We start from the raw sequence: 18,785 nt of genomic DNA on the forward strand, positions 1-18,785 counted from the left end.
TCTTTAGCTGCAGAATGATTACAGTGAATTTTTTTTTTTTAAATGGCTTAGTTAATAGTGTTTCTGAAGCCAAGAAATCATTATTTTAATTATACAAAGACCTATCTATTGCCCTTTTTACATAGAGAACAAACTGTTTCTGCATTAATGTGGTTCTGTAATGCAAAACTGCCTCTTTGCATATCTTATCTGCTGTTTAGGAATTGTTCAGCTTTGGTACAAAAAAGGTTGGCCTCTGAGATTCACATTAAAACTTTATTGTGACTTCAGGTCTTTGGTCAAAACTTCTTCTTAGTCAGCAGAGCTGCACAACAAAAAAAAATGCGGTAAGATTTGTGCATTTTCATGTGAGAGAGGTTTTTTTCAGTCTTAGGCAGTTTGCTTGAGAGTGTAACAAATTAATATCATAAAATTCAGTGCAAGACTATATAGAAATAAAAGATTATTCTTATTTTCAACAAAACTGATTTCACTTATTCTCTCATACCAAGCACCAGGACATTTGTACCTGTGTGGTCAGGCCAGGATTTCTTGCAGATCTACAGAGGACAAAGGACACTGCCTGCTGAGTTGTTATCACATCTCTTGGGTTTTCCTTAATTGATGATGACAAACTGGTTTCTGGACATGCTCCGACTTCCACTTACCCTTCAGGAATGGAGAGAGCTTTTTCCTCGGTATCTTGTCTTGCCCCATCTTAGGCAAAGTTGTTTTCCTTGTCTGGATATTTTAAAGCTTGAGTTTTGTTCCTCATCTTCTTGCCACTCTATCTTTGTGGCTTCAGTTTGTTCTGTCTGGCTATCTTATCATTTGATTGGCTGCATTTGCCATTAGTTAACATAGGTTCTTTGTTTTACCCTCTTCTGCTGTTTCTCCTAGTGCATTCACATTCACCCGTTCCCACTTGGAAGCCTTTCTACAAATCTGAGCACTTCTCTTACAAATCTGTACAAGAGGACACTGAGCAAAAGTCCAACAGCTTCAGATGTGGCTGTAACAGCAGTCCACGACACCATGGGACACATTTGAGTTGGCAGTTTCTGAGGAACAGCTGGGTGTCCTGGTGTGCCTGGCAGTGCTGGTGTTGGGCAGTGCTCTTTCTGCTGCCAGACTCAAAATTCCTTTGAAAGAGATTATTTTTTTTTAGATCTGCATATTACTTTGACTCTTAGTATTTCTGATAGGGAATTAAAGAAACCCTCTATGGTATAAGAACACTAATAACATCTGTTCACCATCAATGCAAATGAGTTTTATGTTAGACTAACATTTAGGATAAATTGAAGTTCTAATAATGAATATTACGAATAAGTTGTGCGTCCTTGGAGTTGTCCTTTCCTCTCAGTATTCCTCCCATTTGTTTTGTAACCCTGTCACCAGTCATCTCGTTACTGGTTTCATGTATTGCCACAGACACATTCTTGCTTTCCTGTTCCATCATAAAAACACCATTTACTATTCACACACACCTACCACCATTTAAATAGGAGAAAAACACTTTCAGCATATTTGAGCAGTGCTGCAGAAGATCAGACAGGCTGCACAAATGCCTGCTCCTTGAATCTACTCATGCTCTTCAAAGCTGTCTTGTCAGAAGTTAGGCATCACATTTTCCAGTAGTTTTGTTTTCATCCTGACATGTGTCTAATAACTGTATGCTTTTTAAAGTGAATAGTAGCAGAGGACTTTGCCAGCAGTTCTAGGTAGCTCAGAAACTCTTTTATTTGTTAAAGTCGTACTTCTTTCTGAGCTTTTGCTCAAGTTCGTGGTCTTCCTTCAACACACATCTGGGGAAGACCACGGCCCAGTCTCACACAGCAGGGACAATACTGAAGGATGGAACGAATGTGGCGTGGGACTGGCAGGCAGTGCCAGAGCACAGCATATGGCTGAGGGTTCAGACAGGCACACAGGGTCTGTTTCTCAGAAGGAACACCATCCAGGCCCTACAGGGCCCCTTTTGCTGCTGAGTTCATGGGAAAACTGTGGGTCCCTTTCCTGCCAAGGCTTGGACCTCAGCTCTGAGCCAGACCTGCAGGCTGCAAGGTGGGTCAGCACACCCGAGTGTCACAGGCCTCCTCTACTAGTGACCAGAGAGCTGCCCTTAGCACAGGCTCAGCCCCAACAGGGCTCTGAAAGCAGACCTCTGAGCATTACAGATCTGTTGGATGCAGATAGATCTCGTTAAGATCTTACTGATCAAAGTCATCAGGTATTAGGGACCTTCAATCCACCTACTTGGAAAGACAGCCGAATAAAGCAGCCTCTCTCTTGTGATGAATTACTCGTGACCCATTCTGTCTGTTCCCAGCAAAGTGACTTTCAAAACAAGCCAAGTACCAATTTTCCTGGTGGCTGAACATTAAGAATTATGAAGTAAAGTTATGGAACATGCCATTAAAGGAGATTTCACTACCGTAATTACACGCAGGCATAGTGGCTCAGAGACAGGGTATGCAGCAAACTATTAGCAACCCACAGACACTGTCAGTAAATCTCAGCGGGACATGAGGCACATTCTTGATTCTGTTTCCTACCACAGTCCCCCTCCGGGAATGCTAGAGCTGCTGCAGTGTGAAGAGTTTAGCACCCTTAATCCAGTACCTGTCCTAGCACACAAGGACATTGAGAGCAAAAGGGGTCAGAGTTCCCAGACAGTGAATGTCATGTGTAATAAGTAGTTAAGCCTCCTGATTAGTTAGAGCTTTCATTTGCAAGAATTAAAGTCATGTAACACTTCAGCAATCCTGCTGCATGGGCAGATGATGTTTTGCTGCATTCACGAGGGAGCAGGGAAAGGTGCTGAAAAGTCCTTCTAGTGACGGCACCAAGGCAGACAGATGGAAAATCCTGAATCCACCCTAAACTTGCTGTGTAGGTACAGCTTGCATGTGAGAAAACAACCAAGAGGACTTCATTCATGAGTTGAGGATCCTTGTGGCTAATGAAGGAAGCCCCCAGTTCCCTCTGTGGGAGGAAGGCTGGGGAGGATAACCTAATTTTTCTGAGAACACAGAACTGACAGGATGTGGGTTGAGCCCCGTATCCTGCAGACAAGCAGACCGCAATTTCTCCTCCCTTTCATGAACTCACACACCAGCTGGGGTATGGGGTAGCCCACCTGCCCACTGGGGACATGGCTTAGTGCTGGCCACCCTCCCACGGTTCTCACACCCCTCTGGGAAGTGACGAGTGGCACAAGAGGAAGATCCCCAGGGCAGAGGTGTGCAGTGCAGGCTGCTAGCATAGGATGTCATGGGGTGACGGCAGGGAAGGGAATTTGGGCGTGTTCCCAAAATCCCCCCTGGAGCCAAAGGGTCTGGAAGGTCATTCTTGTACCGAGAGCATTATTATTAAAGGTTTGAATTACAGTTGCAACAGACCGAATGTACTGTGCTGTGTGCTCTCTGCAACATGAGAGTTGTTTAACCCTGCCTTTCTGAGAGCCTGTTACAGAGGCACAGCAGGAGCTCGGGCTGGCAAGAGGCGATGGAGCTCCTCCAGTGGAGAGTGGGCTCTGCAGCCTGGCTCCAGCTGTAAATCCAACCAATTTTCATCTCTGTGTTTGGCAGAGAGGAGCTCAATATTGCCTGCAAGTGGGGTGAAACAGCATGTGCTAAATGATTTAGTGTCTATAGCACCTCTGGGTACCAGCTGCCTCTTCCCAGCCAGCCCAGCAGAGACTGGGAGGCCATAAAAGTATTTGCGCGCATCTTTCTCCAGGAATACAAACTCTGTAAGAAAGTCTAGCTGTGATAACTGACTAGTTCTTTCCATTGCAGTGTTCAAAATGCTATTCGAGCCAGTTTCTGGATGTCTTTGAAGCCCATCACATGGCCGTGGATTCAGTCAGCTGGAATCCCTACCACTTGAAAGTCTTCATTTCATGCAGCTCTGACTGGACCGTCAAGATCTGGGATCACACCATCAAGTAGGTCCTGCTGGGTCCTGGCGTGGCTGGTGAGGTGTAGCCTAACAATCCAGCTGCACATATTGGTTCTGCTCACACTCCAGTCTCAGTTTCCCTCCTAGGTGTTGATATTGCTCTCTTCTCTCTGTTCTCTGCGGCTGAGGAATCAGATTGTGCTCCTGAAGTATAATGTATAAGGTTTAGCACCGGCTGCTCCGAAATTTGCCAAGCAGTGCAGCCCAGCAGAGCCTGACTGGCCTGTCTGTCTTCAGACAACAACCTGCTGTGGCAGGGTTATTTTTCTGGAGCAATGATCTAGAGAAATGTTAGGGGCTGGAATATGGCCTGAGGGGCCAGACGCCTCCGAAGAACCAGAGAGGCCCCAGAAAATGGCAACATTTAAAAATACATAATGAAGTTCAGGGTTAGTGGTTGAGAAATGTTTGCTTTCAATCATAAATTGATTTTGTTGTACATCAGTCAGAGTCAAATATTTCGTGTTGCCAATACTGCTCTAATATTCAATGGTGTTGTCAGAAGTCCAGAGAGGGAAAATCACTTTTTCCTCTGTGATTGTTAAGCAAAGAGACTACATCTCACTGTAAGCAATGGAAGCTTTCAAAATGCTTTCAGAAAGAAAGAAACATCCTACTTGTCTTCTCAGCACAGTGGGACCAATCCAGGCCCATTTAGGTTGATGCTCAGCTCTGCTTTGCCTTTGGCTCAGACCCTGGCTGGTATCTGGCATAGGGAAATACTCCATCTCCCACTTTTGCAGCTAGCCTTGTATATAGGCTGCAGCATGTTTATAGCTCAGTGTTTCACTACCAGAGTGGCATCTGTTTAATTGAGTCCGGGTCTCTCTTTGCAGGACTCCGATGTTTATTTATGACCTGCATTCTGCCGTAGGGGACGTTGCCTGGTCCCCTTACTCCTCCACGGTCTTTGCTGCAGTCACCACTGATGGCAAGGTGAGAGGCTGGGAGCAAAACTGCTCTGATTTGAGCTGGGAGAAAGTCAGGGGAGATCGGGGCTGAGCAAGGGGACAGGTCATCCCAACCCTGGGCAAGCACATCGGGGAGCTGAGGATTGGCCACCAGCTGGAATCCAGCCCAGTGACTGGGGCCAACTTGTCTGAGGTTTGCCTGGGCTGCTTGGGAGGGCAGGGTCACTTCAGTAGCTTGAGGCCCCTGAGCTATCAATTCCTCTTTTGGCCAACCTGATTTCAGAGGACGCAGGAGTCCAACAGAGTTGAGAAAACTTGGGCAGCTGTATCTCTTATTCCTCCTCCCCATAGGCCTACCACACTTGTAAAAGCAACAAGGCCAAAAATCTCTCAGCTGCATCCCTGCCATGCAATTGCTGATGTTAAATCACAAACTGGGGAACTTTTAGCAGATGCAGCCTCGACAAGCCCTTTGCGGCTGCATGTGGGCATTCTGCCCTAGGTGTGGGTCCTTCTTGGGGGCCAAACACAACCTCTGGCATTAGCTAGCCAAGCCTCCCTGCAGTCCTGGTTTTCTCCTCATACTCCAGCGATGGAGGTACCTAGAGGACAGAAGGGAAAACAGGACAGGGGGCAGGGACACAGGCTGCTTTTTCCTATGCTTTCCTGCCCTTGGTGTGGATATCCCTGGGTATGCATTGCTTTCTTGATACTATTGACACTACTCCCCCTCATTGAGGTGAGTGTTGCAAACACACACAAGTCCCAAATTACTCATGCCAACCACATCAAAGCAGGTGTGCAGCTCTTAGTTCATGCTGAGAGAAAAACACTTTAACTCCCTCTATGTAAAAACAGCTCATTAACGAGTGCATCCTTGGGGATGGAGAGATGATTCTCCAGAGGAGGGCACCCCCAGCATGAGCTGACACCTGGGCATTGGTTCCAAGCCTCTAAGGTAATGGGAAGCAATAGAATTAAGTGAATATATTCTTATATTGATACTAAAAAATCAATTACAGTAATATGCCCAGGGTCAGCCAATAGAACTTTGTTCCCATTAAATAAAATGAAATCAGCATTTTCCCTTTGTATCAGGCTGTCTCCAAGAGTAATGACTTGGTAATGAAGTACTTAGAACAATCCTAATGTTGAGATGATGGCAGTTATATTTTTGCCCCTAGCCATCCATCCTAGTAGCTCAGATGGTTAATTCGGGCCTGGCAAGTAGCCAGGACACGTAGCTATCTGTCAACAGTGGTTTTGTACTGTAAGACCACATTGCTCTGTCACCATGGGCTACGTGTTTTGCTGGTGTAAATTGGAAAGTCTGTGCAGTTTGGCCAAATTACTCTAGCAAAAAGATGGCCTTTATATATCTGTATCACTGAATTGATGCCTTAGCAACTTTATTGCAGTTTAACCTTTATGTTGTAGCAAAAAATTCGTTTCACAGATTCAGTGGCTCAGGCTGTGAATTTGTCTTTCTCAAGCTATGCAATGGAAATATCTTTACTGGTGCATCTGTCCTCCCTGGGAACTTGAGGATGCTGCAGCCTAAATAAAGCAATGGTGATGCTTTTCCCTCTGCAGGCAGGATTGAGATTGGGCCTTTTATTCGTGAATCTGTCCATCCCCCTTCTCCCATATACCAAATGAAGGGCCTAAAGCGTTGTGTGACACATGCTCCAACTTGTTCCCCACGTGAGCTGTTGTGTGAGCCCCCAAACCTGGCTGAAGTTCACAACTGTGCTGGAGTGCTGGGTTAGCTCTGTGTAGTCCATTTGTGTCCTGGCATCTATCTGTGGGGACAAGGAAGAGATGTCTGCAGGCAGTGATACATCCGGGCCAGCACGAGCAGGTAGAGGTTTAACATGGGGCGTACTTGGATTTCTTATTCATGTGTTCAAGTTTCTGCTGCAGTAGCTCATCTCCAGGGAGGCTCCTTGCCACTCACATGGGCTGGGTTCTTTGTCAGAGCTTTACCCATCATAGAAAAGCTCCTATGGACTTGACAAGAATTTATGCAATGAGGTCTTTCCATCCCAACCCTCATCTTAGCCACGGCTGTCATGACTAGTTGTGTTGCTGCAGAGTCACCTTAGCTGCGTCATCCAGAGGCCTGGAGTTCTTTTGGGGCTACGGATTAGACAGAAGAGAAGCTCATTTGGCAGCACCACAACCAAGATACACACCTTGAGTAGGATCTAAGTCTGCTTTATGTCTGTAATCCCAGACTCTCAAGAGTGACCATCAGTCAGGAACAGCCCTGCATTGTGCTGTCTAGCAGGAAAGATCAAGGCAAGAGCTGCCTTCCCACTGCAGTACACTGGCCAGGACTGATGCTGATAGCAATGCTGGTCCCCTGTGCTACCCACTAACCACGTTGATTGCAGCAGGGTAACTCTGAGACACGGTTTAGTTTCTATTTTAAAAAGAACCTTTTAGATTTGCAGTGGAAGTGGAATAAATAGTTGTTTACGGCCTTTTCGTTCCTGGAGATATACCACTTCGTAGCAGAATTCACTTCTTGGGAATAAGTCAGCACCTCGCAAAGGACAGGCTCCATTAATGCCGGGAAAAAAAAAATCTACATTAACAGGATACAGAAAACTACAGGACATGCAGCCAGAAAATAAAACATTAAAGGCCTCCTGTTCAGAAACAGCCTTGAGCTTTGCATCCACACGTAATTATGCCTGCAAAACTTGAAGGTTGCCTGGAGGTGGTTTTAAAATCAGGCCCTTATTGTGGTCTTAAAGGGATACCTGGAATATTTTGAAAAATGTCTTTCCTTACCGAAGCTGTTGTGTCCAAAATTTATGTATGTTTTGTCCCCCTAGTTGATAAGACTGACTTGGAAATCAGTCTAAGAATCTCTCAGTCTTCATGCCTCCAGGAGGTGGGGATTTAAGAAAAGCTCTAAGTATCAGGAGCATTATGATGAAACCTGTGAGCTGGCAGATGGGCATTTCTTTCAGACAGCACCACCTCTTTATAGATAACCCAAGTGTGCACGTTCTGCAGCCAATGCAGTGGATACTAAATGCTCCTGTTCCTCTTCATCATGTTCTGGGTAATTTCCTTAGTGTCCTGCTCTGCCTGATGGCCATTTTATTTCAGAACGAGCATAAATGACTTACAATGAAAATTGAAATAAAATAAAATGATCCCTGAGACGTGCATGTCTGTGCCAACGCTGCCTGAAAAGAAGCTCCCAGTTGTATAGCTAGGTGCTAAATAAATTGCTTGACTTTAAAAAGAGTGGACAGTCAACTGCTTTTACGGAAGCTGGTCTCTGCTGGATGCACTCAGAGCTGTTGCTAGTGAGCGTTTGGCATTGGTTTTAATCAGTTTGCTAAGTCTGCTGCAGTTTTGCTCTGTGATTGCATTTCAAATGACACTTATGTTCCTTGAAGACTCCGTAGTGTTTCCTAAAGCAGACAGGTGGAGAAATCTGTTATTTCTAAACATGAGTCCTGCAGCTCAGTTGGCTGGCAGCAGCTCTGTGGTCCCTCCAGGCTGTTTCCTGCAGGGACCTGGGTGCAGATACTGATGTGATTAGCACTGAAATAAATGAGGTTAGATAACACCTCATTTCCATGGCTTTAGACTGTAAGTGGTAGAAACCTAACACAATGAAAAAGGCTAGCTGGAATGAGAGACCTGCTTTGGAAATAAAAAAAAAAGACTGTGGAGGTGGATTTGGATGCCAAACTCCTACATTTAGGGTGCAGAAAATCAGGGGACATTGATCAGTTTATTGTAAGAACAGAGGGCAGGGAAATGGGTAGGGGAGCAATTCAATCCCTGCAGCATTCAGCAGGATTCACCTTTGGGAGCTTGCTGTGAGCCTATCTCAAACTTCCACTTGAAGCAGAAATAAATATTGAAACATAAAAGCTCGAATCAGCTCGAACCTGAAATTTCTTTCTGAAGGTTCTTTTGCTTACTTTCCTTCAGAAAGGACGTGGTGTTGGAAGATTGTGCTGTACACGGGCGATGCTACAAATGTTCAAGTCTGGCTCACTCTGGGCATGTGGATGTTTTCTTATGCTGAATTCACACACGAATTTTTATGCCTGTTAAATAAGCCAGACACCCCTGTCACAAGTGTTCCCAGATGTCTGGGTCCTGAGCTGGAGGCCACAGCTGCCCCATGCAGTGACTGTAATGGCACTGTCCAGATGGGCTTGGTGGGTCTGGAAAACAAATGGCCTTGCAGGGACCTAACAGCAGCCTGAAAATGCCTACAAGGAGGTCATCAAGAAGTTAGAGCCAGGCTCTTCACAGCAATGCATGAAAGGACAATGAGACACATCCTGAGGTTGAATACTAGGAAGAAATTCTTCACTGTGAGGGTGGTGAGGCCCTGTCCCAGGCTGCCCAGAGGAGCTGTGGCTGCCCCATCCCTGGCAGTGCTCAAGGCCAAGCTGGATGGGGCTTTGGGCAGCCTGGGCTGGGGGGAGGCATCCCTGCCCATGGCAGGGGGTGGAATTAGATTGTCTTTAAGGTCCCTTCCAACCCAAACTGTTGTACAACTCTGTGATTCTGTGACAACAGCTGAAATGAATTGAAACAAGAAACCTTCAGACTGGACGGAAGGAAAAAACTTTTTCATCATGAAGTCAATCAAGTAGTGCAACATCTTACTCAGAGAGGTTGTACCACCTCTCCACGGTGGTCTTCAAGACCAGACTAGGTGGAGCCCTGAGCAGCCACGCCTGACCTCAGAGCTTCCCCTGCTTTGGGCAGGAATTTGGACTTAGAGACTTCTGGGGGTCTCTTCCAACCTGAATTGTCTCGTAACTCTGTGACACTATGAAATGTCCTTGTGTGAGAAGGAGGATCCCAGGAGCTTTACAGCAGGTGACTCAGGAGCGTGCATTAAGTACAAGACCATTTGCCATTATGTTTTTGTGGTTTGTGTCCTTCATGACTAATGCAGCAAGAGCAGGGTGATGTTATAGCTGCCCTTAGTAAATATTGATAGCTTCTAGATAAAAGCCATCTGAGTGCACACAGTACAGAGAAAGCAGGGCAGACATATGCTCCAGGGCTCCAGGACTCTTCCCCCATTACTGAAGCTGTTGACCTTTCGAGATATGAAATACTTGAGGTGACCTTCAGGATACTAGCTAAGGCGTTGTGCTGCTTAGGAAGCCGGCGTGCCCTTTCCTGCTTATATAAGCACATTTTACTGGACAACTGTTTTGTATGAGGAGTCTTGAAGACCATGTTTCTGTTGCATGTTACCGGATAAGATGCTGAAAAACTGTCTGTCATCTTGATACCCGTTCTTTTCCCAGCTAGGAGAGAAACACCAGTTTAGCACTGTCACGTGCGTGCCTTTACAGAGCAATTCCCAGAGACTTGCCGCCCATTTAACATTGACTGGAAGCCAATCTCTGTCTTTAAAAGCTTGAGTGACTTTGCAGATAAGAGGCTTGCTAAACCTTTCAGATTTGCAAATATTTCAGAGGGTATTTTGGACCTAATCCTGCCTCTCCTTGTGGGGCACGAAACACGAATGCTGGCAGACCTCTCGGCATCGCTCTCTACTTCTGCCCAGGAGGGTCAGGACGGTGAGTTCCTGATGGCTGCAGATGTCCCTGCCACATCCAAGTCTTTCCTCCTGTCCTTCTGCAGGAGTCCGTGGGTCCACCCGTGCTCTGGGGACTGCTGCTGTCCTGGCAGGGCTGCACAATTCCTGGTGTGCGGAAACACTAAATGAGTATAGGTCCCTTTGCCATCACACAGAAGGACCTTAGAGCAAACTGAAGTGGGCAGGCACTTCCTTAAAATGGCTTCTAAATTGCATTCACAGCAAAGTGGTTGTTTTTGAGTAAAACCGCTCATTTTCTTCCACCACAAACCCTAAAAGGCCCTTTCTTATTCTCTGCTGGATCTTTGAGATTAATGTGGACTGCTGGGCAGACTCGTGTTTGCTTTTAAACAAGGGCTGGCGACATGTCTACGCTAAATGAGGTAGATGGACAGAGTCCCTGAGATTAATGCTGCTTTCCACTTACTGCAAGCCAGCCAGACTGCCCTCCCTTCTCTTCCCGTAGCCACCAGGCTCTCTGTGCCCTGGGATTTCTCTCCCACAGCAGCTTCTCTTAGTCCAGAAGACCGTTGTGTGTCTGTGCAGGGTCTGGGTCCTCACCTCTGTCCTGCCACAGCTCCCAGGCTTTCGTAGGGTGTTCTGGTGGGCTCCAAACCTGAAGGTGCATCAGCCACCTCAGGACGCTGCTGCTCACTGCCTTGTGTCCCATAGCAACTGAGTGGCAGGTGAGGTGATTTTTGTGAGCACAGTAGTTGGTTTCAGCGAAAAGTCAAACTGATGAATTTAAACCTTTATCAGTGGCTTTGCATGGAATGTTTCTTACGCAGATGCTCCCAGGCCAAGTTTTCATTACTAGAGCTATTACTCTGTCAGCTTATGAAATATAACATTTTAACAAAACCCACCTGCTGAGACTGACTATTTCGTTCAGCTACACAGGAATCAACTTTGCCCTTTTCTGCTTGTATGAATGTGTGAACAAACGTGTGTGAACAAATGGCTTGGGCAGCATCTCCAAAGATTTCTTTGATTAACCTGTTTGACTTTGTGTAAAAACCTACTGGGAGCCCTGAGCCCATCAGGAATATCTGGAAGAATGTAGCAAACAGCTCCTAGATGCTTTTCTGCTCTTTGCAGCTCATATTAGCTGTCACTGGGAATGGCCCCTCATTTAGGTTTGAATTTGCAAGTGGGGGTGACTGGCATTAGGGCCACTGAGAGCCCCCCAGTTGTCTGCTCCTTCCTCCCATACAGAGACAGCAGCTCCTGAACCTTGATGTTTATTGCTTGGCATTTTATAACAACCTGAAATCTGTGCTGGTGCTTCTTAAATGCCAGTCTCCAAACCCTGACAGTTCAATACCTGCCTTATGAATAGCTTTGCTGGCTTGCTGCAGGACTGCAAGTGGCAGAGAGATGTGACTGATTCCCCCTTCAGACTCTGTGCTGCCCCTGCTTGTGCCTCTGCCTGCCTTTGCATGGATCCTAGCATCCAGCATTGACACGGGGCATAGCCAGGACCCTGCCACCATGGGAAGAGATGGAGCCTGATGCCAGATGAAGAGGAGGTAGTTCCAGCCTGACACCAGGGGCTGGGCTGTTGGCAATGGTAGGAAGAGAGCCAGGGGACTGGCACAACTGGGATGTGTTCGTGTAACAGAACCCTGGCAGATTTGTCCCAGGAGCTGGTTGAAACAGCCTTGCAGTTCTTCACCGTTCAGGTATTTGATTTGGGCTGGTACAGTAGGGAAGTGCCAGGGGACAGAAGGAAAGACTTTGTGCCCAGTCTCAAGATCACAATAAGGCAGGAGAGAGTAGGCAGCCTAAATGTGCTATCCAGAAAGACTCTGGGACAAGTAATTGAATGATCTATTCATAAGCACTGTCAGATCAAAGAACAGGCAGTCTAGTAAGGCTTTAGTAATGCCATATCACATAAAGCTGATCTAATACAGTTTTGGGAAGTAACAGGCCTGGTAGATCAGAGGAAGGAGACGTAATTCATCTGTACAGGGTGACTTCAGGAACGCTGCTGGCACAAGCCTGTAAGGAAACTACAAGGCAGGTGAGAAGGTGGAAGTGGCATAATGGAAATCGTTCTCAGTGGTGTGCAGCACTGCTAAGGATGCTTCAGGGACAGGGCTGGCGCTGAAACTCAGCAGTAATTGTGGTGGGACTAAGTGGGGAGGACTTATAAGTGCTTTGGTGCCAGAACTGGAACTGTAAATGAGCTCGACAACCTCAGCAGCAATTTGCAATCAATGAGATGAAATTCGATAAAAACACAAACCAAATGTGCAGTGGGAAATGAGCACTCACTGGGGAAGCAGCAGGACCGTGAGGCAGGCAGGGGCCGGGGCTGACCGCACTGCTGTGCTCTCACTGCTGTGCTTCCGAGTCAAATCCTGGCAGATGCGGGGGCAGTCACCCCATAAACACGAGCAGGGCTCAGGCTGGGCTTTGGGTGCTGGTCTTTAAGGAGGGGTCATCCCTGGTGTTACAGAAGGGATTGCAGCATGGTGCAGAAGTGCTGGCTGCTCTTGTCAGCCTAGCATCGCACGAGTTCAGTGCAGATTAGTTTCTCTGTTTGGCTTTCACCTTTCAGAAGTGATGTGAAAAGTAACAAATTAAATTTGGTATAAAACTGAAAAGCAAAAGGAGGCTTTGTGAGGAGGTGTGAGAAACATTAGCTGAGTTTGTGATTCATTCCAAAGCATGCTATTAATGTTAAAGAGAAAAAAAAAATAAAAGAGTCATGGGCAACACAAGAAAATCATATTACACCAAACTGAAGTGCAGCCGGCTCTGGGGTAGCATGTATCAGCCATTTAGCACCAGATAACAGCTTCCAGGAGTGTGCAGGACCAAGACATGAAGAAGATTACCCTAATCACTGAGACTGCCGGAGCAGAGCTGGTTGGCAGGAAGTGGTGACTGACAGGAAAATTAGCTCAGATAAACAAGCACTTCCTTGTAAAACAATGTGACAGGGTTTTCTGTGGAGGTTAAATGGTCCTCAGCCTGTCTGAATGAATAACAGCTCTTCTGCATGCTGAGGCTTCGGTTTCTTACTGACTTGTGGGAGCAGAGTCAAATCAGCTGAGGCTGAGGCTGTTTTCCTACCATGTCAAATTGTGAGCGACCCAGTTCTTGGTGAACGAGGAAGAGCAGAGAGATGCAGCCCTGCAGTGAAGCCCTCCCCTCCATCCCCACGTTAAGCCAGGTGGCACAGCTCCTCTCTTCCCTGCTGTGTTGCACACTTCGGAGCAGCAGGCAGAGGTGCTGCAGGGCAGAGATGCTGCAGGGCTGAGGGATGCTCTTGGTCCTCTCCTGCATGCACCCCAGGGCATGCAGCCACCTGGCTGAGCTCAAACCGTGGCTTTTCTGGATTCCTGCTCACCCTCCTGAGCTCAAAGCTACCTCTGAACATGCCTGTAACAGTTGGGGTGAATCCTATTCCACTAGCATGAAAATGCAGTAAGCACCCATGTGTCTGTAGGTCTGCCTGGTGCTGGTGTCAGGCAGCAGAGGATCATCATTCCTGCATCGTCCTTGCAGAAACAGGGAGGCAATGAAGGTTTTCTGAGCCAGGTCCCCTTTCCTCCTCCAGAGCCCTTGCCTGCCCCATGCATTGGATGTCTTACAGCCCATTCAAATTGCACATGTGACTTAAAGATGTCCTCTTAAAGAAAATTAACTGGAGTGGAGCTGCTCCCCAGACTGACCTGGCTGCAGTGGGACTGTAGCAATGGCATGAAGTAAGTCCTCCAGCACATGGCAGCTTGGCCTCGATGCAAGCTGGGGCTGCCCTGCCTGCCCGGTGCCTTCAGGATGCACCGGTGCTAGACAAGGGTTGGGGGTGACCTGAGAACTTGTTAAATATATGTACTATTTGAGAATTTGAAACAAATCATCTGCGGAGTTTGCTAATGGATGAGGTATCATGATTCAGTCAAGAAAATGAGGGGAATCCATCACACAGACAGCGAAAGCCAAGCAAAGAAGGAGATGTCAGCTGGTAAAGGGCAGCACGATATTAAATCACCCCTCACCTTTTGCTCTTGCACTGATTTTATTCTTTGTTGCCAAGTTACCAGGTACATCTGCTTTGCTCTTGCACACATCCATGTATTTCCCCCAGCCTTGGTTCTGGTTGCTGCCAGGTTGTTTTTGAGCATGGGGGCATTGTCCAGACCAGTGCTGGGGGATGAAGGCTTGTAAACCCAGGAGGAAAGGACAGCAAAGGCTGCATCCATGGCAGACCCAGCTTGTGTTCGAGGCATGCAGTAGAAGCAGATTGGGTCCAGGTAGCTCTTGGGTTCTCATCCTCACGGTCCACAAATGTCAGCTTGTTTCTTCTGCTGGCAGAGAGCTTGGTTGCTTTTGTGTGGTGCTGCTTGGAGGGCGCAGCTCTCCCCTGGGTCCGCTGACATTTCCTTCCCTGCTGCTGTGCTGCAGGACAGGGGGGACAGCAGAGCACAAGGACAGAGGTCTCCAGGTCTCCTTGGAGCTGCTGGCAGCTGCTGGGCAGACAAGAGCTTGGGATGGCTTTCAGGCTGAAAATGCAGCTCGCAGAGCAGGCGGGGAGAAGTGAAGTGTTCAAAACACTGAACACAGTTTAATGCTGGAGATACATTAATAGCATTGGATTTGCACTGTGCCAAGCTTACAGAGTGGCCATGAGGAGCCTCACTGGGGAGTCTCTGGAGGTGGGATGTATTTGCATGACTCTGGATGCAGCTGAGATGAATTTCTCCTCCAGCTGTTTGAGAGTCGGGCATCAAAGCTGCTCATTTGTGTCAAATATTTTCTGCAACTGTAGCACAGCAGTTACAGCCATTATCTCCAGTACCATGGAGGCTCTGTTGTTACCCTGATGGTAATTTAAAAATGTTCTCATTGAATAAAAAGCATCTGACAGAGGCTGCTGGATCCACCTGATCCCATCTCACAGATAACTGGGCATCTGCTTAACTTCAGTGCTCACCTTTGGGGGCTACTGGCTTATCAGAGTTACTGTCTTTCCTTCAAGGAGAAGTTTGCTTTGAACATCTGCCTGGCATCAGACTGTCTGGCACTTTGGGGATGAGACTCCAGGTTCCCTTCGGTGGTTGTTGCCTGAAAAGCCCTTTCCCGCTATTTCAATGCCTAGCAGAACGAATGAAGGTGTCAGCCGTGGTCTGCAGACCCTGAGGGTCGCTGGCTTGCTTCTGCAGGATCTGCAGAAGGTGTCAGAGAAAAGCAACTTTATTGTCAGGAGGCTCCAGCTGCCTCTGGGGACATGCTCCACAGAGGAAACACTTTTCAAAGGCTGCAAATCAGGGGTTTGAAACCTCCATGCTGGATTTTCTAAGCTGTTCCTGGATAAGTGCAGGGAGCCCATCGCTGGTTTGTAATCACTAACACGGATACGTTTTTGGGGTGCTTTTTGTTCCTACACAGTTATCGGGACCATTAAAACCCAAGCTGCTGTCCCAGCACAGGGCACTGCACTGGCATGTTGTTATGTGCTGTCTTCCCATCAAAGTTACACGTTCTGCTTCTGGGACCATGAGCAAATTGCTGTGTTTCCCATGGACTCGTTGAACTGTGAAGTGTCGCATGCTGTTAAGCATCGCTGCCTTCCTGCGCTGCTGGAGATACAAGCCTGGGTGATGCCGTGGTACTGAGCGACGAACGGGGGGCCAGATGGGTAGAAGCATCTGCCCTGCGAGCTGTAGGAGTCCACGATGATGCGACACGCTGTGTGTAAGTGATTATGTAAATACACTTGTCTGCCACATGTGGAAATTACACAAACATCAGCCCTCATCAGAAAAGCCAATTGGCACCAGCTGCCTGGTGGCATCTGGGTGGCTGCTCTCATCCCCATGGATGAGATGATGCTGGAGTCATGCTCAGGGCCAGGTGGCACTTTTTGGGGTCAGGTACCCAGGGAGGGATCGTCCTGTGAGCCCTGCGGGCTGTCTTTGCTGTAAGTGGTGATCTGTAGTCTGGGGGGACAAAGGCCACTGGAGTGTTGGGATGGAGAGAAGCTGTGTGCTGCTGGTGAACCTCTGAGATGGGAAATCCAGCTGGAGCCTGATCCATATTCCTTAATCCCACGACCTGAGCCAGCTGGGCAGCTTCTGGGCCTAGGGCCCTCAAGGAGAGCTGCAGGATTTCAGTCTCCTGTTCTGAGGGCAGAAAGTCCTGCCCCAGACCCCAGGCAGATCTGCAGACGGTGCCAGTCAGCCCTTTGCAGCACCGTGAGGCTGCTTTAAGTCTTGTGCAAAGCCCCGTGCCTGTTCTAGGATGCTCCCAAGGCACAGTGTTGGTCTGACCCCATTTTTCCCTCCTCTGAGAGTGCCTGTAAGCTCTAAATCAAAGCCTCTGAAGTCCTTCCTAACGCCCATGGCCCACCCCTCCATCTGGAGCGCCTGCCAGCTGATATGAGGCTGTTGTTTCCAGCTGGAGAACTGGAATAAATTGTTCTTTTCCATGAATCCCTTGGCAAAAGAAAACAAGCCTATTTGTTTAGAAGCTCATAAAAGAGGAGCTTTATAGTAGGAACATTCATAAACTTGTTTGCTTTTGACCTTCTCCACACTGCTGATGGTTTCGAGTTCTTGTCCCAGGCATTCTGCTTGTCTGGGCTGTCGGTGGCATTTTTGAAAAACAGCCTCGCCCCGAGTAATTTGCATTGCTCAGCACCCCCCAGCTGAGCCTTCAGACAATGCCATCTCTGCTACGCTGCAGTGCTGGCTGTGGTGTGCAGGTGTGAGACACCGACAGCCTTGTAAAGCAGCAGTGCAGACCTCGCTGCTGAAACAAAACCCAGCCGCTGGCTCCATGCTGCCTTTGTTTTTCTGGATTAATCGATGCTACTCAAGCAAGGGGTGTTTCCTGGGCTTTCAGGTTACTTAGCATTGAGCTTGTGCCATTGTGGGGAGAGGTGAATCACGTCCTTAAATTAATAAAGATGTGTTCTGTGAAGGCAAGCAATTAAGCCTTCAGTAAGTGTGGGTCATGGGGGACTGATGTGCTTAAAAGAGAGCTTGTTCCTTTTCGGAGACAGTAAGACAGCAGGCATAAATACAAGGCAGAACAGAAACCCTTCTTTATGTCTAGAGGAAGGAAATTGAGATTACTTTGGCTGGAGTGTGGGACCTCGAGTTTCAGGTTGAGGTTCAGAATTTAGCTCTGGCATCTGGTATTTTGAGCGGATCAGTCTGACATCTTTTTTCCAGCTATTCTTTTGATGACAGGGCACAGGGAAGGGCTCTCCAAACTGCAGATCCTTATCTGTGGCTGATGCTCTGGGTTCCCTTCTGGAATTACAAACTGTTGTAGATTTCTCTAAAACACGTCTGAGAACGCTCTCCACTTCCCAAGCTCCTCCATGTCTGGAAAAGTCTTATTTTACTCCAGCATGAAGGGACTTTTCCTCATCTTGTTTCCTGCACCTGAAAAACCTTTGCTTGATTCCACAGCCCAGCCCAAGTATATCACAAATGGCTATGAAGACACAGCAACATGTGAGACTGCCCGGTACCTGTGCTCTTGCAGCTTGCCCAGCTCTTTGCAGTACACGGATTCAGATAAATTCACCGCCTTGGTGTGTGATGAGAAAGCACATGTAGTGATTTGATACAGAACCTTTCACGCTCTTTGGAATAAGCTTTTATAGTGTGCTGCTGTCAGATTTCAGATAATTTCTAGATTCAAATTGTGGGCATGGCCACAACATTGAAATAATACATCTCATCTGGCTCCTAAGTGCTGGTAAACAAGATACAGCTGGCAAGAGATACGAAAGTAATTCAGTCCTTATTTCCCCCATATTCCTATTGTACTTGTTAGCATAAAATAATCCCTTCTTTAGCTTTTCTGAAGACAAAAATGGGAAAAGAAACGCAAAGCTGAAGGTGTGCATGATGGATTCAAGGCGGGAGTCCAGCATGCTGTAGAGTGCTCACTTCAGCACCAGGGAAGAGAGGAACGTCGTGTTTTATTAGCCTTTGCAGGCTGTAGCGATGACAGGAGCTAATTGCAATTACTGGGAGACAATGTTAGGTTAACACATTCTCTGGAGTGACTTCCACTCTTCCCACTGGAGTCGCGGTGCAACGCGCATTACCATGTAGTTAGCCATGTGGCAGGTCCGTGTCACTGATGATTAGTGCCGTAGGTCTGAGGTCTGTGCCACTGGGAATCTGACTTGAGCAAGGCTTTGGGTCTGCCCCCCTCCATCCTTGCCTCTCCTGCTTGGCCAACATTTACCTGTCAGTAAAAAAAAGTCTGTTTTGGCACAGCATCCGCAGCACCTGGACCAGAGAGGACTGACAGCACCAAACTGGTCTGTGCTGTGCGTTTGCCTGTAC

General features: G+C 47.5%; 2 protein-coding genes across 3 annotated transcripts in view; one reads left to right on the forward strand and one right to left on the reverse strand.

Moving 5' to 3' along the window:
- Nucleotides 1–18,785, reverse strand: part of FAM219A (family with sequence similarity 219 member A) — a 267,457-nt gene that overhangs the window by 193,643 nt on the left and 55,029 nt on the right. The gene's annotated exons all lie outside the window — the stretch shown is intronic.
- DNAI1 (dynein axonemal intermediate chain 1) overlaps nucleotides 1–18,785 on the forward strand; it is a gene marked incomplete at its 5' end in the record, with an annotated part of 130,170 nt that overhangs the window by 84,868 nt on the left and 26,517 nt on the right. The window contains 2 exons of the mRNA XM_082782808.1: nucleotides 3,783–3,931; nucleotides 4,782–4,881. Coding sequence (XP_082638934.1) covers nucleotides 3,783–3,931; nucleotides 4,782–4,881 — 249 coding nt within the window. The remainder of the gene's footprint in view (nucleotides 1–3,782; nucleotides 3,932–4,781; nucleotides 4,882–18,785) is intronic.

This window comes from Aythya marila, assembly GCF_965140915.1.
Source record: "Aythya marila genome assembly, chromosome: Z".
In the NCBI taxonomy this organism is placed as follows: Eukaryota; Metazoa; Chordata; class Aves; order Anseriformes; family Anatidae; genus Aythya; species Aythya marila.